We start from the raw sequence: 26,762 nt of genomic DNA, 5'->3' as shown, positions 1-26,762 counted from the left end.
AATCTGACATGTTTATGATGGTAAATAACAAGCATATTATTGCCCACAGAAACGTGAAACCCACTACAAGTGGAAAACCGACAGTATTTATTTTAATTTAATATTTTGATGGCTTTTTCATGCATAGAAAGACGTTTAAGTGTTTATTCTGAGATATCCGTTTCATAACACATAATGTGCTCAGGGGTGAACATCTACTTTTGTACAGGTTTGTAATGACATTAGAGTGAGTAAATGATGCCTGCAGATTCATGTTGCTTGAAAAATAACTAACCTTGTGTGTCTCTGACATTATATCTTAATCTGACATGTTTATGATGGTAAATAACAAGCATATTATTGCCCACAGCAACGTGAAACCCACTACAAGTGGAAAACCGACAGTATTTATTTTAATTTCATATTTTGATGGCTTTTCATGCATAGAAAGACGTTTAAGTGTTTATTCTGAGATATCCGTTTCATAACATATAATGTGCTCAGTCTCAAATATGAGTTCGTGTTTGACATGGATTAACCTCACAACCCTAATAAACTGTATTTTCACTGATAAAACGAGATCATGTGACATTTCCGTGGTTTATTAGTAGCTTTCAGTAGCAAGTTCTGTAGTAAAACTAAAATATACAGATGTGTAGATAACAAAGGTGCAAAACTCATTACGATAAGACTCATGGGAACTATTAACACACTGATAAACACTGAGAAAAGATTAAATCTCACATAATCGAACTTTAAACCATAAAACTGTTGCATAAGAAAAATTGTAAATAAGGATATAGTATAAACATATAAACATGGCAGTTTGTGCTTTGAGAAAGAAAGCATCAGGTTAATCACATTTTAAGCAACCTAAAGTTACAACGGCAGTGTGTCTGATGCTTCATTTGAGAGTTCAAATCAACTTTGACAAAAGCAAACAGTTCCGAGTATAAAAACAAAGATTTACCCATTTCAAACTGTTAATAAACTACAGAAAACATTAAATTGCTAAATGCTCTAAGGCATGGCATATACTGTTTCATTGACTACTTGAATAATCACACGTTTTAAGCAACCTAAAGTTACTCAGCAGTTCTGATGCTTCATTTGACAGTTAAGTTAAACAGTTAAGAAATGTGACATTCAGCTTACAAGATTTCTGCTATCTAAACACTTCCTGCACATCAAAATAATCAAGTGTACATATGCCTATGAAAATGAAATGAAACTGTCTACCTTTCATTTTACATTAAAGGAAAAGCAAATGGTTAGTTTTTCTTCCTGAAATGGTTTCTGCGCTGTCAGCCATTGTTTTCCTCACTATACCTAAGGCTTCAGTGATAAACGAGAACGCATTTAACCTTTGACCCTCAGTTATCTGAAGAAATAAGACAACGAAACATTATTGCGCCAACAGCATGTCAATATTTCACCCGTTGGAGACGTGAATCTGTCCTCCAAACCTGCGCTGACCTCACACTATCACTCCAAATGACTGTAATCACTGCGGGAAGCAATAAAATACTGTGTTTGCCTACAAAGATTGACTAAGAACTAGAGCAGGAGACAAACGGACAGAAAGATTTCATATCTGTCCTCTGACCTGCACTGATTACCTTCAGCCGCGTCAAATTCAACCCGTGTTGGCATGACGATTACAGGTGAGTTATGCGTGACGTTGAGTTCAAAATAATTAGCTAAATATACTAAAATGGAAAAAATAAATAAATAAAAATCAAATCAAATGCAAACTTAGAAAGCGAAATTAAAAATGCTAAAAAAAATAAGACGCAAAATAAAATTGAAAAAAAAAAAATAAAATAAAATAAAATGCAAAAAAACTGTAAAATGAAATGCAAAAAAAATGAAATTGCCAAATGTACTGTTATAGCATACTGTTACACTGACAATAAAAAAAGAAAAAAAAAGTAGGCTGTATATGGTGTATACACTTTATTTTTAACATAAGATTGTGGCCATTTGTATCTTGACTAGGCGAGGCTACCGGTGTCATTCGCTTCTAGTTATTTTAGCTGCACAAAAAGAGTTATGTGTCTGTGGTCATTTTCAGTGACTTTAAAGGAAGAAAAATGACTGACACGCAGATCAAGTATAAAGTGGAAGTGGAACATGCAGCATCTGCATTTAAAACGCTGAACAAGCTGCTTTCCAACCTTGGCAACAGAGAAGTCCCGCAACAAATAAAGACGCACGTTTACCAAAAAGGCATATCGGACGACAAACAAATCCGAGGTTTGGAGGTTTTGGACTTTACTGAGAAGTGAAACCGGTTGGATTAAACGCGCTTCAACTCTGCAGACGAGTTCAAGACTGTTTACGAGATTTCAAGCGAGCAGAACCACAAAAGCAGAGCATGTAAAATCACACACTGAGCGCGTTTGATGACAGGTCAGATCTCTGTTCACATGCATGCGTTTGTGGACGGATTGTGAAACTGTTGTTGATGTTCAGTTAGTTAGATGGTTAGTGAAGCCCTCAGAAGAACTGGTAGTTGTTGGGTTTCATGAGCGGCTGATCCTCTTCTTCCTGGTCACATGATGTCTCAAATGACTCCTCTTCATGCTTCACAGGGTCACATGACTCTAGTTGTTGGTCATCATGTGCATTGGACTGGACATTTTTGTACTGTGTCTCCTGTGGAAATAATTCATGAATATGACTCGTTCATTACTCTGGACTGTGTTCAAAATAAAACATATTAATAACACACACACACACTTGAACTAATCCTGCAGTCTGTACACGGTTTTTCTGGAATATATGGATGATCAACTATATTTTTCAAATTGTACAGCATGCACACTGTGTGAGATAACGTATCCCACAATGCAATGCACTTAAAGTTATATCAATCTCAATTTTTAACATCTCATCTAATCATCTGACCAGAATGCAAAATGTTGCCTGCAAAGGCATTTTTACAGAAAATTAGATAAAAATGTGAAATACATAATGCAAAATGTAAAATTAAAATACAAAAATTAGAAAGCAAAATTAAAATGCACAATGCAAAATTAAAAATGCACAATACAAAATTTGAAAGCAAAATTAAAATGCAAAGTACAAAATTAAAATGCAAAATTAGAATGCAAAATTAAAATGCAGCATGCAAAATACAAAATTAGAATGCAAAATTAAAATGCAAATTAGAATGCTAAATTAAAATGCAAAATACAAAATTAGAATGCTAAATTAAAATGCAGCATGCAAAATACAAAATTAGAATGCAAAATTAAAATGCAAATTAGAATGCTAAATTAAAATGCAAAATACAAAATTAGAATGCTAAATTAAAATGCAGCATGCAAAATACAAAATTAGAATGCAAAATTAAAATGCAAATTAGAATGCTAAATTAAAATGCAAAATACAAAATTAGAATGCTAAATTAAAATGCAGCATGCAAAATACAAAATTAGAATGCAAAATTAAAATGCAGCATGCAAAATGAAAAATTCAAAATACAAAATTAGAATGCAAAATTAAAATGTTAAATTAAAAAGCAAAATACAAAATTAAAATGTGAAATTAGAATGCAAATCGCTAAATAAAATGCAAAAAAAAAAGCAAAATTAAAATGCAGAATACAAAATTAAAAATGCTAAATTAGACAAAAGTAGAATGCAAAATAATGGCGTACTGGTTCACTGATTATGGTGTATCCACGTTATTTAAAAAAAAAAAATTTTTTTTTATATATATTTATTTCATACGAGCAGCGTGGCCATTTGTATCTTGGATGTGTGTGGCTTCCAGTGTCATTCACTTCCAGTTATTTTAGCTGTATAAAATCGGTCGGTTATGCTGCTTTGATTTATCATATTGTTTAATAACAACAACAAAAAAAATGTAATTACAAACATAATGGTTTGTAGCACAAATAGTTTACTGCACTTTGTTATTCTTCTAGTTATCTACCTACAGCGGCTGATGAATCAGAAGTCTTGCATGTAACTGGAAATATCTTACTTCCACAGTGAAACATAAGGTGGATACTGATAGACAGATGATATCTATCTATCAGAGTGATGTACCTGTTGATCTTCTGTGTCTCCCAGCATCCTCTCGATCAGCTGACTGATCTTACTGAATGTTGGTCTCTCAGCGGCTTCCAGGTTCCAGCACATCTTCATGATGGTGTACCTGAACACAGCATCATGTGCTTTACTATCACTTTCACCGCAAAAACCAAATAGGATATATATTGATAGAAATAGGAATATATTGTATATGGAAAATGAAGCCTCTATTTTTAGTTGCTGCATTAAGCGTTAGGCAAACACAAAAATATATATATATATAATTTCAGATTTTTTTCTTTGTATTCAGAGGTGAAATGAGGCCTGTTTCTCATAACAGGGGTTTTTGTAGAGAGTTGAGCGTAGCGTGACTAAACACTCGATTGCTGTTTTTTGGTCACATTGGTCACTTTCCTGCAGCGTAAACTGAAGCAATTAACACACTCTTCTAGTTTTGTAACAAAATCATTAAAATACTGTTATCACCATGTTTCAGATCCACTCTTTATAGTTGAAATAGTTGTTTTAAAGCACTGAAGCACCAAATTACGATGCTCAATGAAAAACACTGCTTGGATTTTTTAAAATAAAAGTCAGTATTTTTAAACCAACAGTGGAACGACTGGGATAAAATAGTGATGGTTTATGAATCTTTACTCTGTTACCCTCATGCAGAGATACTGAAGTTCAGTAAAGTCGCTGCAGAGAGAGACGTGAGGATGAAGCTGAGAGGACGAGCATGAAATGTGTGGAAAATCAAGGCCTTGCCGTCAGATCATGTGTTTAACAAAAAAGCAGCAGAACGACTGGATCGGAATCAGAGCTGTGCATGGAAAATCAGTCAACATCAGCCACTGTTGAGAACTCATTATCTCATGCTGTTTTTCATGGGTTTTATTTTTCTATTTCTGTGAGTCTCTAGAAAGATTCATATGTGTCATGATGTGATGAGAATAAAACTAGACACTACACACACATGATCAAAGATTTGGACAAACTAGACTACTGATATTTAAAAACTTTTCATCTAAAAGTTCCTGCGTAAATGCTTGAATTTAATTTTAGAGACTAATATGAATGCCTTTGCCAATGGAGAAAATTCTGGTTATGAATGCCTTTACAAATAATAATAATAATAATAATAATAAATAAATAAAAACAATTTGAAATCAAATAAAAATCTTAAGCTTATTTTACATCTAGTTGCCAAGGTAACATTTCTTATTTTCATTTAGTTTAACTGTTATACTAAAATAAATCAAACTAAAACGGAAATAAAAATGAATAAAACTACATAGCCATTAAAAAAATGATCAAAATTACAACAGAAATCAAAATGACTAAAACTAAAATTGGAATAAAAATTTATAAAATGCCATATAGACGTTAAAAAAAGATAAAAATGACAAGCACAACAAAATACTAAAACTGAAATAATTAATAAAAAACTATATAGAAATATAAAAAATAAAAAAATTGATAAAATTGACAAAAAAATACTAAAATTAAAACAAACATTTCTAAAAACTATACACGTATGAAAAAACAAAATGACTCAATGTTTAACTAAAATTAAGGTGAAAACAGAAAATATAAATGTAAAATATGAATACGATCTATAATAGAATCTCAGTGATACTAAAATAACACTACTGCAGTAAAGCAAGCTCTTCACTGTAGTGTATGATGAAGAGAATGAAGATGGTTGAGATCATGACGTCTGTTCTACGCTTGCATTTGTGTTATTTTACACAGTTTTGTTGACTTCACTATAACTCTGAATTGTGAAAGATTGATAATGTTTGTGTGATACTGTTTGTCTCACTCACATCTCTGGAGGTGCAAAGTCAGGTCTGGACATCTGATAGCCACATTTGATCATTTTATAAAACTTGGAGTCCACCAGTATGTTGGGATACGGGCTTTTACCTGCAGACACACACATTTACTCCGATCATGCATTTGTTACAGAGACTTCAAACCAGAACCAAGGGTTCAGGGAGACTGGAAATGATTTCATATTTAAATGAAAAAAGGTTTTGCGCTCAGCAGAGAAACCACATTTCAAACCATTGTCAGAAGTGTGTTTGTGTATTTTTTTATTACTTTTTTATGTAAAAAATCTGGGTACGATTGTGATGTTGTGAGTCAAATTAACCCCAGTTGGATTCCATGTAATTAAAAAAATAAAAAAATAAAAACTAAATTAATTTAAAAAATGTTTTACATTAATACTTCTCACACATTCCAAAAAAAGAAACATTTGATTTCTAAAATGTTATTTAACAACTATTTTTTAAATATTGTATTTATTATTAACAGTATTATAAGTATTTTAAAAATATATATTTTAAACAGAAAAAGTGTGTGGATTATCACTTTTTCTGTGTGCTTTTCCAAAGCTTAAACAGTAGAAGCGTATAACGCTTGCAACACCAAGATCATGGGTTCGATTCCCAGCAAAATGAATGCGCATTAACTAATAAAAATGTACACCATCAATGCCGTGTAAATGTCTTTGAATAAAAGAATATGCATAAACATGAATGACATTTTATTTTCTGTCCAGCTGCCTTTAGCCATAAAATGAATGGGTCAAACTGCTCAAGAACATCACATCATAATAGAAATCTTGTAAGCACAAGTGTCAAAACTGCATGCATGTTCATGACTCCAAATGAAAAAAAAATCCCAAAACATCACGAAAAAAAATCATAGTTTAACCAGTATTTCCAACAACTTAAAAACCGATGCAGGTCAAATGGACCCGCAACGTAATATAAGGGTTTCAGTCTCACCCAATGAGAAAATCTCCCACAGCAGGATCCCGTAAGACCAGACGTCACTCTGAACCGTATAAACACAGTCGAAGATACTCTCTGGAGCCATCCACTTCACTGGAAGACGTGCCTACACACACACACACACACACACACACACATACTGTATATATTTCTCATAATTAAACAAATTCTCTTCCAGTAACGTTAATAGAATTTCTAAATTTTTATAATGTTCCGAAAATATTAGCACAAAAATGTTTTTACATAATTTTTGGAAAAAAATTTCTGAAATGTAACTACTTGTGTCAGAACATTCAGAGAACATTCAAACTAACGTTCCCATAATGCTTACCAAGCAATAAAACTGAATTTTTCCTCATCGAATAACCAAGAAAATCTTTTTAAAAACATTAAACTGGATGTTTTGAACATTCAGAGAATGTAATGCGTAATGGGAACATTAGCCAAACGTGTTTTTGTCAGCTGGAATCTCAGTGGAGTGTTTGTGACGTTTGTTCGCTCACGTTTCCTTTGACTACATAGTTGGAGTCGTTCATGATGTCTCGCGCCAGACCGAAGTCACAGATCTTGGCCACTCGGCTGTTGGTGAGGAGGACGTTTCTGGCCGCCACGTCTCTGTGGATGCACTGCAGAGAAAAATGACACCAATTCACTTTTGATCAGTTCTCGGTTAAATTAAGTTGATTTATTGTTTGTGAATGTAACTTCCTCCAGAGCTCACACAGATCTCATTGTGTTTGGTGAAGGCTGCTTATTTTAGGGACTCACATTTTTAGCAGTGAGGAAGTCGAGTCCCTGCGCCACCTGATAGGAGAATCTGAGTAAGTCGTCCATGTCCAGCGGCCACGAATCCTCAGCCTGCTCACAGTCCAAAGAAGAACCTGCAGCACAAGAGGAAGAACAGCTTTTATGGTGGTCTCTTAACGTTCTGTTATTTTAGCACCACTGAGATACTAATTTAGCTTTTTATTTTTATTTTGAATGAGTTATTTTTTAGTTTTTTGTTGTGACATTTTTATTAGGTTGTTTTTTGCTTCAGTTTTAGCTTTAGTAACGCACTGGATAGCTGGCCAATCACAGCCCACCTTGCTTTTCAGACCGATGAGCTTTGTAAAAATAGACGCGTTTCAGAAAGGCGGGGCATAGAGGAGAAACAACAATGTACAGTATGTGGAAAATAATGTGTTTTTTTAACCTTAAACCGCATAAACACATTTCATTACACCAAATACACAAAATAATGTTCTTTTTAGCAACATCATATGACCCCTTTAAAATTGTCCTGGCACTTCTAAGCTCTATCATTGTAGTGGGTGGGTGTTTCTCATTAACAGCCCAAAACACGTTAAAAAAAGCACACGCATCCGTAATAAAATGTGTCTCACACGGCTCCGGGTGGTGAATAAAGGCCTCCTGTAGCGAATCCATGCGTTTTTATAAGAAAAATATCCATATTTCAAACATAATATACACTTTTCTCTCACTTCCAGTATGTGTTGTACGCATAGAAGCCGTTCCGGTGGATGACGTAGGACGTCAGCGTAGTGTGATTAGTGACGAACGCGGAGAGAGAACAAAACAAAAGGCGTTTTTACATGCCTGTATATTTCAATTAAATTCGGCGTACACCACCTATGTTAATATGAATATGCTTGCTGCAATTATGAGCTTAATCTCATTATTTAGATTGAAGTAGTGCGTTTACATGAGGTAAAGTTTAATCGCAATATTGTCAAAAACTCATTAAAAGGGTGCACGTACGCATTATTTTGAGAATAAAGTCAAAGTAATACGAGAAATAAAGTCTGTCTTACTATAGGCCTACGTGATTAAACTTTATATATTTTGGGAATAAAGTCAAAATTAAGAGAATAAAGTCATAGCATTGTTTAATTACAGTATTAATATTTAATAATAGTCATAATTATGCAAATAAAGTCTAGCAATATGAGAATTAACTCTTATACAAGATTAAATAAAAATATTTTCACTTTATTCACAAAATATTCAGATTTAAATCTCACAGTCCTATGACATCATTCTTTTAATCTTTATTTTTATTTTTTTTAGTTATTACTAAAATGCTGTAATAATTTTAGTAAATCAAGTTGGCCTTGTGAACTAGCTGAAATAAAATAAGTAAAAAAAAATTATATTGTGTAATTTTATAGTTTATTTTGTCTTTAGTAACATTTTTTAAAATTGTTTTTAGTTTTAGTTAACTGTAATAACCCCGCTTCTCAACCCTTTTCGCTTCTGTAACGTAACATGTTTCTGAGCAAAATATGATATTCATATATTGCAGATTTGTAGCATTTTGTGGCGTGTGGTTTTATGATGACGTGTGTCTGAGGGAAGTAGATTGTGACTCACTCTGAGCAGAGTTTGTGGGTCTGGATGAGGCTGGTCTCATGGCCAGATAATTATCAGAGCAAGTACTGGAAATCCCACTGTCACTGTAAAACAATCACAACAAACAAATAATAATAATAAAAAAACATGCACTTTCAATTAAACACAATCAAACACTTTTCTAATTTTGTTAGTTTTCAGTTAAGTATAAACTCAAAATTCGTGGTCACATTTCCCACTTTTTTGCGAATTTTTGCTGGCAAAATCCAGTGTGAATCACATGAATCCATGTGATCAGGAATTTCTCATGAGGGTGAAAGATTTCTCCACACTGATTTAGCAACAGGTTGAAGTTTGTCACTCAGAATTAGCAAATGTGTTGCATTGATGGAGTGACTTCTTTGTGAAAGCAGAGCTTTTTACAGTCATGACAATGGAAAATGGACATTTTGGACAATCACTGGACATCCACAAAGTTTCACCAAATTTCTGTGAATATGACCCGACCTTAAATGGCAAAGACTCGTGAGTCTAAACAAATAATTTTTGGGGGTTTTACAAAACATGTTTTTCTTTTAATCTGCTGAAATATTCTAAGTTTTGTGTTTACAGCATATGTTTTTTAAAATGTTTGTTAAACCGACCTTCTGAGAAACATTCGTTCAGTGTTGACGTTCTTATAATCCATCGCCGGATTCGGAATCATCATGACGAAGTTCAAGAAGTTCTCAGCTTTGCTACGCAGGAAGTTCAGAAGATCACCATGACAACAATATTCCGTGATGACCAGCACAGGACCTGGAAACGAGCCAGAAAAATGACCAAAATTGAGCAACTCTTGCAGGACAATCCAGCCATTCAACCAGTTTCTGATGCTTTTACATGGTTTCTAGCTGGTAGAAACTGGCTTAGATCTAAAAAGCATCTATTAAAACCAGTCTGAGCTGGAGGATGGAATAAAACAATTGGATGGTCTTACCGCCGTGTGTACAGGCGCCCAGCAGGTTCACGATGTTCTTGTGTTGCCCGAGATGACTGAGGATCTTCAGCTCGGACATCAGAGCCTCTCGCTCGTCTGGATGAGCGCTGGCTGCTCCCAGCATGCAACACAACACAATTCACTCACTTACTGGCTTTGTAAAGTATTTTTGACAGAGAAAGATCAAAAGACCAAAGTGACATTTTCAGTTTCTGATGCCGATTATATGAAGATGTTATCTCTATTTACTGGACTGATCTGAATAATGACACTATTGTACAGCTGAAATTAAATTGGTCTCATAACTGATGAATTTTGCAAGCTGTTATTTTCCTGTTTATTTCTTGGAAGCTGACACTATCTGTATCGTATAAATTGCTATCCCAGCTAACAGGAAACATTTTTCAAGGTTGTGTAAATGTTAGAACAAAATATTCTTGAAATAATGTTTATGGAACATTTTTGATATTTGAGATGTTCTCATAATGTTTAGAGGAAACCTTCTTAAAATAGAAAAAATGGGTGTTTTAAATGATTTGAAATTTTCAAATGTAACATTCTCTTAACGTTTTAAAATGATAGAATGGAATGTTTCTCTAACGTTCACATAACTAAGAAAAACATTCTTAATTAAAAAACGGAACATTTTGAACGTTCCAAAAACATTCTGAAATAATATTTTTAAAATAATAAAATAGAATGTTCCGTTAACATTCACATAACCTAAAAGAAATGTTAAGTAAAAAAAAAAATTAGGTTGTGAATCTTAAGACATTATTGACATTTTCATAAATACAGAGTTCTGGCATGAAACTCTAGATGGCGCAGTCCGATGCGGTTCACATGGTTATTTCATGTATGTTATATTTGCAGCAGCAATATTTCTTACATGCTCACAGCAGCATGTTGTGGATGTATTGGCAGTAGCAAGTCTCGGTACTTGCTCTGCTGCAGCAGCAGCAGCAGATCTATTCCGCCAAGACCAAATACATTAACATTGTCATGTACATTACCATGCCAATCCCTCCGAGAGTTGTCATGACAGAACTTAATGTGAATGTTAGCAAAATGTTCTTAAAACATGGTTTTAGCTGAATATAAATAAAATAGGTGCGAAAAATGTGAAATGAACGGTGTTCCACAGTATTCCATTACCATAGTATTACCATAGTACATATCTATTAAAAACAAACCAACAAACCAAAAAAAACTTGGTAATACTATAGTACTCTTTGTAATTGTCATGCATTCTGACCTTTCAGCATTTTGACAGCTACACGTGTGGCATTGTCCTCTTTGCCCAGGCCGTAAGCTGTGGCCTCCACCACCTTCCCAAAGGCTCCTGCTCCCAGAGTCTTTCCTGCACATACAACCACCACGATCACTCCATCAGTGACTGCATTCCAAATACACAGACTTTTATGAAATTCCTGAAGTGCATAATCTTGTATTACACAAACCGAGCTTTAGTTTGTCTCGAGGAAACTCCCATTTCTCATTGTATGGTAGTTGTGTCGGGTCAATGAAGGTGTAGTTGTTTCCATTTGTGGCTTCAATGATTTTCCAGCGGATCTCGTATCTGGGTTTCTACCGCAAGACACAAACTAGAGTTCAGTCTGCTGTTGAAAGGTTTTACACACATATCAACACAATACTGCGGAGTAATTCACTGTGTGCAATCAACAGGTTTGAAATATTTAAAAGAACGTGATGTTCATGAGTTTATGGACGTGTGTGTCGATAGAGTCAACAGGGATGGTTTAATTTCATTTACTGTTCACAAAGGACTCCACTCAAAAATTAAAACCCTATGAATATTTAAAAAAAAACACAGAAGCTGTTTTCTGTAAAGCTGCTTTGAAACAATGTGAATTGTGATATACATATAAATTTGACTTAGGAAGATCTGTAGATGAGATTTGATCAGGGTTGGAGCTGAACTCTGCAAGAAGGTAGATCGCCAGGAACGGGGTTGGACACCCCTGATTTAAATGATTAAACTGAATTGTAACATGTAGCTGGTGTGAAAAACAAGAAGTGTGGATTCATTTGAATACGTTTTGGCCGATCAAGCAGATTTGAGTTTGGAAGCAGCTGTGATCATCTCACCTGTTTGTACTTGTAGATCATGAAGATGAGCAGCAGCGCTAGAACCACCATCGCGACTATAGATCCACACATAGTGCTGGTGAAGAGCTGATCTGAGACAAAAACACACTCACATGATCAATACACCAGGGAGATCAGCTTGTGTTCTTTCAAAGAACCGTCTAAAGCATTTGTTTACCGGAGACGTCCATGGCGAAGGTGTCGCTGCCTTGTCCCACCAGATTGAAGGCCACACACACCACGGTCATCCTCTGGTTGGACGGTCCCACGGTCAGGACGCTCTCCACACCCACCGACCCGTACGGATCCTTATGAAATGCCAGCGTCTGCGTCTGGACGGGCTGAAGACCCGTGGAGTTTTCTGGGCAGCTGGTGAACACATAAAATACAACAATAATCAAATACAACTTCAATACGACAATAATCAAAGCTGCTCCTGCTGAAAGAGTCATTTTAGACAATCTAGAATCCGCACTAATTACACTGTTCTGCATTATATCTGCCAAACAAATCCAATACTTGAAAACAAAACGGCGTCTGTTCAAAAAATGTTCAATTCTCAGCTCGTTTCCAGATGTATGACATGATTTTATGCCTAATCTCCCAGACAGAAGAAAATGCAAACATGAGTCAGATCTTTTCTGCTGCATCTGTCTTATGGTACTTATGTAAATATTGAATATTTTGAATATTTTTCGTATAAAATATTTATTAAAATCGTCTTTCCTGCATCCAAACAGGAAAAGTAAACGATAGATTTTGTGAAAGCTGATTTTATAAAGTGTAAAGTACATTAAATGGAGCATTTGAAATTATTTTTGACTCATTTTCAGATTATAATAAATATTTGCAGATGATAAAATGTTTAAATCATTTAAATGATACATTTGAAATACTTATTTTTGTTATTAACGCCAAAACTTTGATTTTGATAAGCTGATACATAAATATAATTGGAAAAATATGAGTTTTTCTAAATTTTTATTTATCTCTGCATCATCAAATTAGACAATATTGGCTGCTGTTTGAGTTGCCTGTGATGTTACATTTGATTGTTTTCATTCATTTACTTATTTTGTGTAATTTACTGATTTTAAATCACGAGAACTTTTATTTTCCTGGTTACAAGTTAAGTGTTGCATAGCATCTGTGTCTTTGAGGTGATTAGTACATTTAAAAAAAATTGTCTGGTTAAAAAGTCTAATCTTCCCAATAATAATGAGTCTGAATGATTCATTATTTAAAATAGGGTAAAAAAGGTTAAAGGTTCTTTAAAGAGGAAAGAAAGATGCATCTGATTACAGAAGAGTTTTTCACTGAAAAGGCTGTAGGGAATGACCTGAGGAATTGACCGGATGGTGAAAAGTGCCTCTGTATGATGGCTAGAATAATGTGCACTGATAAATCATAGAATCAAATAGAAGCAAAAATGTGCATTTCAAAAGTAAAATGGTTAAAATTTAAAGTCATGTTGGTTTTGAGCTCATAACAGGCTGTCAGTGTCAGATATAATGACGTACGTGGTTCTGATTCCTGTGCACTGGTACCAAAGGATGCTGGGAGCTGGATATCCATAGGACCTGCATGACAGAGTGGTGACGTTCTCCCATCTCACCGTCGCTACGGGTTTCGCTGTGAAACAGAATCAGCTTTAATGTTTCAGAAGGAAATGTTACTTGATTTCTTTACAGGTTCTGGGTTCAGAAAGTTTAGCTCTATCAGCAGCATTGATTTCCTCTCATTTTTTTTGTGTTGCAGTTGGAGTAATGAACTTGCAATGGAAGCAAACAGGCCCAAATATACAAGGAACTGAAAATACAGACACAAACGTGTGTTAACATTGTCTGTGCAAAGTTATATAAAATATACTATTATGAACATCATTTTCCATGTTTATTGTGTTTTAAATGTATGGACAGAAGAACAAGGTTAAAAAAGATGATTTAGATTTATTAAGGAATAACTGGTAACACTTTACAAAAAGGTCTTATTAGTTATGGCCTTAATTAACATAAAAAATTAGCAATACATTGATTGAATACATTGATCTCAGGTTCATTGAACAATATTAACCGATACAACTTTTGATTTTAATGTTAAGATTAATTTGACTTAACTTTTCTTTACATTCATCTGGAACATACGTAATATAAAACAATATAAAATAAACAAACATACTGATAACATGTAAAAATACGTACAATTAAAAATGATAAATATCATTCCACTTAAAAATACAACTGTTGATTGTTAGTTCATGTGATCTCAAGTCCATTAAATAATATTTAATGTAAATTTGATGTAAAATGAATGATTTTAAGGGTTAATTTAACCTGCTTTTTACAACGGAAGTGCCTGAGTGTGCTGTTGGTAAAGCTTAACTTCATATTTCATCTGGAACATGTAATAAAAAAAAATATATATATATATATATAAATATAAATAAATTCAATACATAAATCATTATTTATTAAAATTAAAAAATAAATACAAATATAATATATAAATAAATATAAAAATGTACTAAATAAATGGAATTAAAATATAAAAATATCATTTTTGTAATAATTTGCAACTGTACTTACTGTACATTTTAATATCAAAAGTAATGGAGGCATTTTTCATGCTGCTCTTGACGTGGAGTGTGTAGCGGCCGGTTTCCTGGAAGTTCAGTCTCTTGAGGAACATCAGCGCCTCGTACCTATAGATTCACAACCCTCACAGTGACCTCAACATATCCTGTAAAAAGCAATCACATTCGGCTCACGAATATGTCAATCTGGTGCGCGAGTTTTAGACTGACCTGTCGTTATAGTTGTAAAACCTGTTCTCTGGGAGTGAGGCATTGTGGGATGTTGGAGTCACCCACTGGTGTGAGATCAGCGTTGGATACGCTTCGATCAAAACCCTGAGATCCACATCTTCGCCTTCGTTAACCTCGATGGACAGACCACGGTGAGTGAGTTTAGACGAGAGCTTCGGGGAGAGTTGAATGTACGGCTCGTCTGTCACAAATCAGTGTTTTAATAGTGTTAATGGAAATGAACGACAACCCTAACCTAACCCTAACCCTAATAAATAAAATATAAATAAAATGTATTTAAATAAATAAATATAAATATCTATCTGTCTGTCTGTCTGTCTGTCTGTCTGTCTGTCTATCTATCTATCCGTCCATCTATCCGTCTATCTATCCATCCATCCATCCATCCATCCATCTATCTATCTATCTATCTAACTATCTATCTATCTATCTATCCATCCATCCATCCATCCATCCATCTATCTATCTATCTATCTAACTATCTATCTATTCCATCCCCCCACCCAACCATCCATCCATCCATCCCCCCACCCAACCATCCATCCATCCATCCATCTATCATCCATCCATCCACCCAACCATCCATCTATATATCTATCTATCTATCTACATCAGTTGACAGTCTGATTGCTCTCAGTTTCTCACCCATGACCAGCAGGTGTGTGGTGGAGCTGTTGGCTCCGGCCTCGTTCTGACCCGTACAGGTGATGTTCCCTGAATCAGACAGCTGAACAGTCGGTATGACCAGGATGCTCTCGATGGCCAAACGATCCCCTTCCATCGTCGATTTCTCTTCTGCTCGGGGCAGCTGGGAATGAACCGAGAAAAACAAGTCTCTTCTGCTCAACAAGGCTGCATTTATTTGATGAAAAATACAGTAAGAATAGAAATATTGTGAAATATTATTTCTATTTAAAGTAAGTGTTTTCTATGTGGATATATTTTAAAATATAATTTATTCCTGTGATCAAAGCTGAATTTTCAGCATCATTACTCCAGTCTTCAGTGTCACATGATCCTTCAGAAATCATTCTAATATGCTGATTTGCTGCTCAAGAAACATATCAGATTATTATCAATGTTGAAAACGGCTGTGCTGTGTCATAGTTTGACGCAGTCGTACCGTTCTAGAAGAGTGCGTCCATGTGACGTTGTAGTAAAAGTTGGGGTTGTTTGTGGTGCAGCTGATCTGAAATCTCTCTCCCACCAGTTTGACATACTCGCTTCTCTTCAGAAACACGTACGGTGGAAAACGTAATCCTGAATAAAAAAGTATAGAGGAGTTATTAAATGAGTAGCTTTTTTTTACTTAAATATCTTGTTATAGTTTTGATGTAGCGAATGTTGTGCATCAGGGATTCCCAAACCAAATCCCTTTGACCTAAAATATTTACTTGTGTGTGTATATAATATATAAATATTTATTAATTGATTAATTTTATTATATATAGTTATACGTATTTAATAAATATTTTATACGAAATATATTCAAAATATTCAATATTTACATAAGTAGAATAAGATTTTAAGTTAATATCTCAATAACACATTTACACGTTCATGGTTCTTTTGATGTTGGTTGATGGCAGGCAGGTAAACAAATAAAAATATTTAATTGTTTTAAGTAAGGGTTTAATTTAAATTAGTTTTTAAGTTAAAATTATTTATTTATCTATTTTACAATTTAATTTATTATTAGTTTTTCATCAAAGCCCTGCTGTCCATTGTTCATTTGGCATAAAAATAAATAAACCTTTTTGAATTCTAAAATGTTTCAATTTATTCTCTTTCTTAAAATCTGCAGTTTTTGTCATTTGATTACATAATAGAGTTATTAAATGAGTAGCTTTTATTAACTTCATTATCTTTTTATAGTTTTGATGAAGTGAATCTTGTACATCAGGGATTCACAAACTTTTTTGTCAGCCAAATCCCTTTGACCTTACATATTTACTTGTATATTTAATAATAATATTACATGTAATATTAATTATATATTTAATAAATAAACATATAAATATAATATTTATATATTAATATTTAATATTTAACTATATATATATATATAATTTTTTACCTAAAATTATGAAGAGATTTTAAATTAATATTTCAATAATTATTTAATTAATAATTATTAATTAAATTAAACATATGGTTTACACAATTCACTGATGTCTTTTTTTATTATTTATTTTAATTATTATTTTATTTTATTTTATTATTTTGACATTTTAGCTTTCATCAACTCCAGTTTGGCAAACCTTGTTGTACATTATTCTTTCGGCAAAATAATGAACTGGAACATTTTGAAAATGTTGTGATTTCAAACTGTTTGAAATTCGAAAATGTTTATCTTTAGAACAGTTTGCGAAATCACAGAATTCTAAAATGTTTCAGTCTGGAGCTTTTATTCTTTTGATTCATACGAAAGCACACTTGGGTTTCAATGAAACTCACGTTGAATGACGTTTATCGAGAATATCTTCGACACTTTCTCAACCCCTCTGATTCTAGCGCTGCAAACGTAGTCGGCGTTAAATCCAGGTTGAACGTTGTGAATCAGGACGCCCTTTTTGGGGTCAAAGGTCACGTTCATGCCGTAGGGCACCGCTGAGCCGTTATCCATGCGGAAGGTGAAGTCCGTGGCGTCGGGGTCGGTCAGAAGACACGGGAGCGTCAGATCTTCACCTTCTTTCCGCACATAACGCAGAGACGTACTCGGCGAGACGAAGAGAATTCGGGGATCTGCAACCAACACAGATCTTCGAGATCTTGTTTCTGCATTTGTAAAGCATGTTTAGTTCAGAAGCAGAAATGAAAGCGTTGAAAGTGTTCACTCACCTCTGACAAACACATGAACCGAAGAGGACTCGTTTGAATCATTTCCGCTCATATAGACGCACTTGTATGTTCCTGTAAAATCCGCCGTGGCTATATTCACACGGAAACTCCGGACGTTTCCGACCTCCTTGGAGATGAAACGCTTGTGTCTGGCCAGTCGGGGAAGCCATGTGACCGGACCATCGCCTTCACAGATCAGATGAAGAGGAGAACCAGAGTCAAGAATCACATCCGTACCGACCGGAGCTCCAGAGTTCAGTCTGATCCGCGGCTCAGACCAACCTGCCAATCAAAACACAGACGGGAAAGCCTGACATATCAAATAATAGTCAGAAAATGCATTTTTTGAAATGGAATAGCTTGTTGAACAAAAAAAAAGTTTGCGTATGTGTTTTATGTTTTGTATTATATGTGATCCATTAGGTTTTTATGACTCACATTGTCAGATATAGTGAGAATATGGAGGAAAAAACTGCTCAATTTAACAAAAGAAAGACAAAAATTAGGAAATTCTGATTGTAATGTAAATCAAGTATAACAGTATAGAGTATAGCAGATACTTAAAATGATATAAATATCAGTCGTCACTCTATATCTCCAATAATATGTCTTAGTAAGAGGATATTTAAATGTTTAGTTTGATGATCAAAACATATAATGCAATGCAATATAATGACAGTTCAGAGATGAACAAATAAACATTCCTCAAAAGATGTTTTAGAGGTTTGGGAAGATCCTTCCTCCACTGAGGAACGCTGAAATTAAAGCTTCTGCAAACAGAAACCTGATTATCTTAATTGATTCTCACTGATTTTTACTGTACAATTAAACTAAAAGATTAGTTTTAGTTTAATTGTACAAGTTTTGATCGTGTTAGAGGCCTTAGAAACTGGTGTTTCAAATACGATACAGTAGGGTTGATAAGATGTTACTCCATATTCATTATAAGAGAAAACAAGATCTAAATTCAGTAAAAATAGATAAAAATGAGAATTTATCTCATCGTTTCGCAACAATGGATGTTTTGTGACTCACAATAATGACATTTTGAACACTTTCTTGACTTTTCATCACCTCAGACATCCATAAATTTCAGAGGTTTCACCAATAGATCACTGAAACTCCTCACAGATCCACCTCTATCTGACAAACCACATCAAACGCTAGTTTCCTGCTCTCAGTTGCACAATCCCTCCGGATTTCCTCAGAAGTCATTCATTGATTGGAATATTGACACTATTGTTTTCTGTAGAGCTCAGAGCCATTTCATAATCGCTGAATTTTGCAACACTGTTATTTTCCTGTATATTCCTGTGAAGCTGCATTTAAATAATCTGTATTATAAAAGTGCAATAAATAAAGGTGAACTGACTTGAATTCAGCACATGAAACTCTAATGTACTGAGTACTGCACACTTCATATTGAATACTATTTTAAATCATATGTGAAACAGTACAGAAATAGCTAAATTATAATAAATAATTATTATATTCTGTATATTTAACCTAGATTTACCTGCAGTAAAACCACAAACCATTCACTGTAATAGTGTGTGCTTAACTAGTTCCCTTGGTTTTTTGTTTTTACACAAAATCTGACCACCTATATCTTGGTTTACTAAGTTCTCTTTCAGATTTTTCAGAAATGAATATTTGCTTAAAATGTAGTCACCCTCAGGCCATCCATGACGTAAATGAGTTTGTTTCTTCATCAGATTTGGAGAAATGTAGCATTACATCACTTGCTCACCAATGGATGCTCTGCAGTGAATGGGTGCCGTCAGAATGAGAGTCCAAACAGCTGATAAAAACATCACAATAATCCACACCAGTCCAGTCCTTCCGTTAAAGTCTTGTGACGTGAAAAGCTGCATGTTTGTAAGAAACAAATCCATCAGGATGTTTTTAACTTCAAACTGTTGCTAAAATATGAGTCCTTATTCCATAATATTGTTTTCTCAAAAAGTCGTCTTGTCTGAATCAGGAGAGAAATCTGCACAGATTAAGCACCGTTTAAAGCAAAAACAGTCTAAAACAGTATATTTGGGTGGATTTTGATGAGAGAGGACAAACGGGGATGGACTTTTTCACTGCAGGAAGCATTGTTATGAATTATGGAGTCATATTTTAGCCAGAAGCTTAAAAAGTTTAAAACGTCTTGATTATGGATTTATTAAAAACTCGCAGTTTTTCGCTTCACAAGTCATTAATTGATGGACTGGAGTCTTGTGGATTGCTTGTGGATTATTGTTTTTATCAGCTGTTTGGACTCTCGTTCTGACGGCACCCATTCACTGCAGAGGATCCATTGCTGAACAAGTGATGTAATGCTACGTTTCTCCAAATCTGTTTTCACGACTTATCCACATCTTGGATGGCCTGAGGGTGAGGACATATTCAGCAAATGTTCATTTTTGGGTGAACTATTCCTTTAAAACCAAAACACACAGATTCATCCCGGCTCTCTTTACAGCAGTTCTCATGAAACGTGTGGGTTTCATCTCAGTGTCACACCAATAAGAAAAGGCTAAATGTGAATGTGCTGTTCTGAAGGGTGGAGTGATGAGAAGAGAAATGAAAGCTGGCTGTGTGTGTGTGTGTGTGTGTGTGTGTGTGTGTGTGGTGAGAGAACATGTGGAGTCAGTGATCTGCATTGCGCAATCAGCCCAAACATCCAGATCTTCCTCTCACTTCTGCTTTCCTATCTAAAGCACAAACTGGAATCATTAAGACTTTTCCCCCCATCATATTCAAACTCTTTTCAACAAGCTATACTGAGAATTTCACATCAATTAATCAACTAATTTACAATCAACAAAATTCCCCAAAACCAGTTGAGTAGACTGTAAAACTGATGTTCTTCCTCAGTATATCTGAAGAGTTCAGATGCAAAAGCCTCTAAGTGTCGTTTAACATTTCCTTTTAAAATGAGCATTTTTATCAGGCTTCTATGTGTAGTTTCAGTAATTTCACTTTAATGGTAATGAATAGGTTTTTTTGCTATTAAAGTGAAATAGCTGAACATAAACATAGGAGCCTGAGAACAATACTAATTTTAGCAGAACATTTCAGATGTTTCTTTCAACTTGTTTTCTAGTGCATATATCTAAGATGCATTTACTTGTGATGCAAAATGACACAGAATTAGAAGTTTGTTTATTACTAAAGCAAGAATAAATATCTGCCATCAGGTTCAGAAAAGTTCATTTAAATGGAAAACGAGTACTGACGATATCTGTTCTTGTTTAATCAATTATATATATATATATATATATATATATATTTTATTTATTTTTTTGTTTTGTTTAAAAAAAGGCTTAAAGTCATTTAGCATCTTAATTAAATGTATTTTGATTTAAGACTGTTTAGATATTTGTACTGGAAAACAAGACAGAAATGTCGAGGAACGACGCCACTTTTATTCAATGTTATTGTAATTTTGAATCATATTTCTCTGTTCTTCCAAATAAGAATATTTAGAGAACTCACACTGTGCTCGCAGACATCTAACAAGTTGCATTAAAAATAATAAAACTCATAAAAAGTCCCCAAATTGAGTTATGAACAGACTTCATATTTTATAGGAAAGTGTTTCTTACTAGATTCATAAACTCTCAAACCTATAATGCGCAGAAGAACCTCAGTAAATCCAAAACCAACAGCGCTGCTCACATGATAACTGACTGAACTCTCCTCAGATCTCTAGAGTTTTCATCCATATCACTTAGAAATGCAAAAAGATATTGAACAACATTTTAACATTCATTCATAAAATAACGTTTTTTTTATAACTTAATGGGAACATTAGCAAAATGGAACATATATTGGAACATATTTTTGGAACAATGTGTTTTTAAAACATTAAAATGTCCAGTTTTCCTGTCTTTATTTAAAGGTTACAAAAACGTTTTTTTTATAATCCAACTGAAAATAAGTAAATTTTTCTGACTTTGTTGGCAGATATCTGCTATTGTTTAATCAATTTTAAAGGCTTAAAAAGGTCATTTTGCAACTCAAGTAAATGTATCTAGATTTAAGAATGTTTAGATATTTGTACTGGAAAACGACAGAAATACTGAGACAGAAATACTTTTATGCAATGTTATTGTAATTATTCATTCCTTTGTATTTTTCCAAGTAAGAATATTTAGAGAACTCACACTGTGCTCGCAGACATCTAACAAGTTGCATTAAAAATAATAAAACTCATAAAAAGTCCCCAAATTGAGTTATGAACAGACTTCATATTTTATAGGAAAGTGTTTCTTACTAGATTCATAAACTCTCAAACCTATAATGCGCAGAAGAACCTCAGTAAATCCAAAACCAACAGCGCTGCTCACATGATAACTGACTGAACTCTCCTCAGATCTCTAGAGTTTTCATCCATATCACTTAGAAATGCAAAAAGATATTGAACAACATTTTAACATTTATTCATAAAATAACGTTTTTTTATAACTTAATGGGAACATTAGCAAACTGGAACATATATTGGAACATATTTTTGGAACAATGTGTTTTTAAAACATTAAAATGTCCAGTTTTCCTGTCTTTATTTAAAGGTTACAAAAACGTTTTTTTTATAATGTTCTACTAATTTTAGTTTTATCCAAACATAACGTTACATGAACGTTTATTTTAAATGTTCTGAGAACGTTAAAATGTCCAGTTTTCATGACAAAAACATTACATAAATGTTACGTTCTAATATATATTTTTTTTACCTAAAATATAACGTTACTTGAATGTTTATTTTAAGAATGTAAATATATTCTTGTTGTACTTATAATGTTATTTAAAGGTTACAAAACAGTTCTTCGAATGTTCATCAAGTAAAAATAACATCATGAGGACGTTCCAGAACGTTGTTCTAAGAACGTTTTCACTCAATGTAATGAGAATGTACATCAAATATTAATTACGTCACAATGTTCCATAAACTGCTTTGTCCAAACATTTATATAACTTTTAAAAAACATTAGTAAACGAGAGAATCACGTAAAATGAATGTGGGATCACGTAAAATGAATGTGAAGAGCAGCTCAGATCATCTGGCGAGAAATGTTTGAGATCTGATTTTTGAATGTATCTTTGTAAATCCGAGCACAATTGGAGACACTGTTGAGATTCTTCTGAAACTCTAGAGGAGACACATGTAGGACTTCAGCAAAGGTCTCTGTTTGCCTTCTAAGAGAAATAACTGAGAAGTGAGCTAGATCTCCTCTGTAGTTTACAGTAAGATGAGCGCTGGTTTTCTTACCCTGAGCTTGAGCGAACAGGATTCCACAGACGAACAGGAGAGCAAACATCTCCGAGCGGCTCCTGTTCAATAGCTCGTCTCAGAGGAAATAAGGACTGATCCTTTGGTCCTTCAACACAGACTTCTCATTTCTGTCTGACAGGATATGACAGCAGCAGCAAATCAGCTGACCGAGCCTAGAAACACCATCAAAAATCAACATTTCGTGAAGATTAAGTCTATTAGTGTGTACAGAAATCATGTCGATCAAAATTCAGCGAACCCAAATATCACAAGCAAACTCAGGTTTTTTTAATTTTATTTTGTTTTTGTGTTTTACAGATCAAATATCTAAACATTCTTAAATCAAGATGCATTTAGTGGAGAATCTAAAAAGGATCATTTTTAAATCTTGTTTTCAGAAAATATATTTTTTATATTTAAATATTTTTTCTTGTCTTAAGCATAAGCTCACTGACCATATTTATGACTTAATATTGTATATTGTTATGCATCTCAAGTAAATGTATCTTGATTTTTAGATATTTGTACTGGAAATTACAAAAATACTAAGTGAAAAATTTTATTTATTTATTTTTTGTAGAGAAGCTCCAAAGTTTTAGATTAAAATGTATTATTTAGTTTTTATTTCCAGTTAGTAATTTTAGTTTTTAATATAAATTTATTTCAGTTATTTGAAAAAAATCAAATTTTTGTTTTTCATAAATATTTGTATTTTATTTTATTTTTTAGCTTTATTTCAGTGCACAAAAATGTTTTTAATAGTTTAAAAATCCATTTATGCTTGAAACAAGAAAAATGGGGTAAGAAAAATCAACAGGATTATTTTTCTTAACCTATGGACTATAGATATTTTTTTCTTTTCCTAAGCACAAATCACTTAAATTTGATCATTTTTATAAGAAAAAAAAGTTTTACCTGAGTGTCAGCAAATGTCCAAAGATTGAGAAGTGAAGATCTTCATCCGAGGTCCTGCTGCGTGGCGATGATCTCCGATCTGAACAGGCCTCCAGTGCCGCGTTGGGTTTTCTGTCTACACCACTACTCAAGTGAAACGAATGTGAACCCTGATCACTGAGACGGCAGGAGTCTCTCCGTGACTTCCTGAACAAAACGCTCCAGGGTTCATTCAGCCCCATGATCAGTGTTTACATGTGAACAACAGGCCATCAACAGCTTCTTTTAATATCACATGAAGAAAGCCAGCTGTACTTGCCCATAATTGATTCTGTTCACTTTTTCTGTTGCTTTTTGTCTGTAGAAGGAAATACATGACTTCCAGTGCACTCACATTAAACTCACATTAATCTTCAGTGAGATGTACTGAAATGAGATCTTACTGACAAACAAGGATTTATTTGTCTAAAACATTATAGTATTAGTTTGACAGACAAATGTTGTTCTATTTACAATTTTTATATACTATTGTAGTTTTTATGCATATTTTGAATTAGCTTTTTTTTTTTACTTCAATTTTACATTTTTGTCATTTTGATTTACACTTTTGTCATGTTTTTTTTTTTCAATTATACTATCTATGGTTAATTTATTTTTCAATTTTAGTTTTATTTAGTGTTTATACATTTTAAAAATATAATAAATATATTTTTTATTTTTATTTTAGTTTCAGTTAACAGTAATAAAACTAATGTTGAGTCATAGGTTAAGATTATTTTTATTTATTTATTTTAGTGCTTCAGCGTAAACCTATTATATGGAACCCAGCCCTCTACTGGTTCTCAAGGATTCATCGAGTGAGGGCCTGGCGCTGGATGCTCTGCCACCTCTGGCTGCCGAGGGGACGGGGGAGCTCGACAGGGTCTATGATATGGACTCTCTGGAGCAGTTTTAGCAAGCCGACCCGAAGCCGGGGCCTCTCAGTGCTTCTACCCGTTTGAGGTGAGAACACAGGAAGATGTCGGCTCCACACAAAGGCTATAGAATCTAGCGAATGTGTTGGGGGTCGCCCAGCCCTTTATAGGATACTGTATGTTATGCTGAAATAGCTATTATGTGTACATTAGAACGTGTGTACATTACAGTAGATTATTACATACCTGTTCTCATTTCTCATTTCAAACAAATTGTGTGTGTGTGTGTGTGTGTGTGTGTGTGGTTCAGGTAAACATTATGTTATGGGGTCAAAATGTCCCCAGAAAGATGGCAATATCTGAAATCCTTGTCCTTGTGGGAGACCATAATTTTTGTAAGGAGTAGGGTTAGTATAGGGGGATAGAATATACAATATACAGTTAAATGTATAAATGTACAGTATAAAACCCATTACTCTGGAATGTCACCATAATGATAGGAATCTCTCTCTCTCTTAAACATATTTTGGGGACAAATTGGAACCCAGAAGTCAGAAAAACCTGACAAAATCACCAAAACCTCCCTTTGAGGACGTCCTCAATTTGTAAAACTGTTTTGCAATTTGTGAACATACAGCAGGAACCAAGGAGATGAACTGATCAGAGATTGATCAGAGAAGAAGGAGAAGGGAGACAGATGGCATCAAATACAGCATTTTACATTACATTATGCCATGTGATACTGTATGCCATGTGATACTGTATATAGAGGCATTACCATGGTAGAGACTGCACATTACTATAACTCACCTTAAGTTCAGCTACAGTCATATGGCACAGTGAGGACATTTACTGCACTGACAGTAAAATCTGTTCTAGCCAGTTCTAGGTGATGGTATCCACTATCCAGTGTGCCATCCTCTGCTTAGAGACGGCATTCCCCTTCTGCCGGCCTCCGTGACAGACAAAGAGCTGGTCTGAGGTCCTGAAGCTTTGCGTCCGGTCTACGTAGCATCTCAAGGCTCGGACGGGACAGAGCAAAGCTAGGGCTGGGTCTGCCTCCTCCGGGGGCAGCGCTTGCAGACTCACCACCTGATCTCTGAAGGGAGTAGTAGGAACCTTGGGCACATAGCCGGGCCGGGGCCTCAGGATTACCTGGGAGTCAGCCGGCCCAAACTCTAGGCACGAATCGTCGACCGAAAATGCATGCAGGTCCCCTACCCTCTTGATGGAGGCCAATGCAAGCAGGAGCAGAGATTTCATTGACAGAAACTTCAGCTCGACTGTCTGCAAAGGCTCAAATGGGCCCTGCTGTAGTGCTCTAAGCACTAGAGACAGGTCCCAAGAGGGTATAAAGGGGGGCCGTGGAGGATTTAGACTCCAAATTAGCTGGACCGTCTGGGGATGGGGTCTCCATTCTCCCGGGAGTGCAGCTCGTGACAGCTTGTCGGCCACCCGGTTGTGCAGACCAGGAATGTGAATGGCAAGAAGCGACCTCAGATACTTCCGACTCCAGAAGAGAAGGTGGCGGGCGAGTTGCGACATGCGAGGGGAGCGTAGACCACCTTGTCGGTTGATGTACGCAACGGTCGCAGTGTTGTTTGTACAGACCAGTACGAGCTTGCCTCGTAAGTGCCCTTTGAGACAGATCAAGGCCAGGCGTATTGCCAGCAACTCTAGGCAATTGATGTGCCAGTGCAGTTGGGAGCCTGTCCAAACCCCCGACACTGCAAGCCCGTCGAACGTGGCCCCCCAGC

General features: G+C 34.7%; 1 protein-coding gene across 1 annotated transcript; it reads right to left on the bottom strand.

Moving 5' to 3' along the window:
* Window positions 1–1,859: 1,859 nt before the first annotated feature.
* LOC107754479 (macrophage colony-stimulating factor 1 receptor) lies at window positions 1,860–24,506 on the bottom strand. The gene is made up of 22 exons (XM_016570939.1): window positions 24,113–24,506; window positions 23,195–23,370; window positions 17,932–18,213; window positions 17,548–17,835; window positions 16,214–16,350; window positions 15,736–15,898; window positions 15,070–15,271; window positions 14,852–14,967; window positions 13,787–13,898; window positions 12,445–12,635; window positions 12,267–12,358; window positions 11,618–11,744; window positions 11,413–11,517; window positions 10,158–10,268; window positions 9,823–9,976; window positions 9,200–9,282; window positions 7,595–7,707; window positions 7,330–7,452; window positions 6,821–6,932; window positions 5,852–5,951; window positions 4,038–4,146; window positions 1,860–2,637 (listed from the first exon to the last, which is right to left on the bottom strand). The coding sequence occupies exons 2-22, from the start codon at window positions 23,241–23,243 to the stop codon at window positions 2,479–2,481; spliced, it is 2,928 nt and encodes a 975-aa protein (XP_016426425.1). The 5' UTR covers window positions 23,244–23,370; window positions 24,113–24,506; the 3' UTR covers window positions 1,860–2,478.
* Between the last annotated feature and the right edge of the window lie 2,256 nt (window positions 24,507–26,762).

The sequence above is a fragment of the Sinocyclocheilus rhinocerous genome, unplaced genomic scaffold, assembly GCF_001515625.1.
Source record: "Sinocyclocheilus rhinocerous isolate Xijiao unplaced genomic scaffold, SAMN03320098_v1.1 scaffold50, whole genome shotgun sequence".
NCBI classification, from domain to species: domain Eukaryota; kingdom Metazoa; phylum Chordata; class Actinopteri; order Cypriniformes; family Cyprinidae; genus Sinocyclocheilus; species Sinocyclocheilus rhinocerous.
This window is presented reverse-complemented; position numbering and strand designations above follow the sequence as displayed.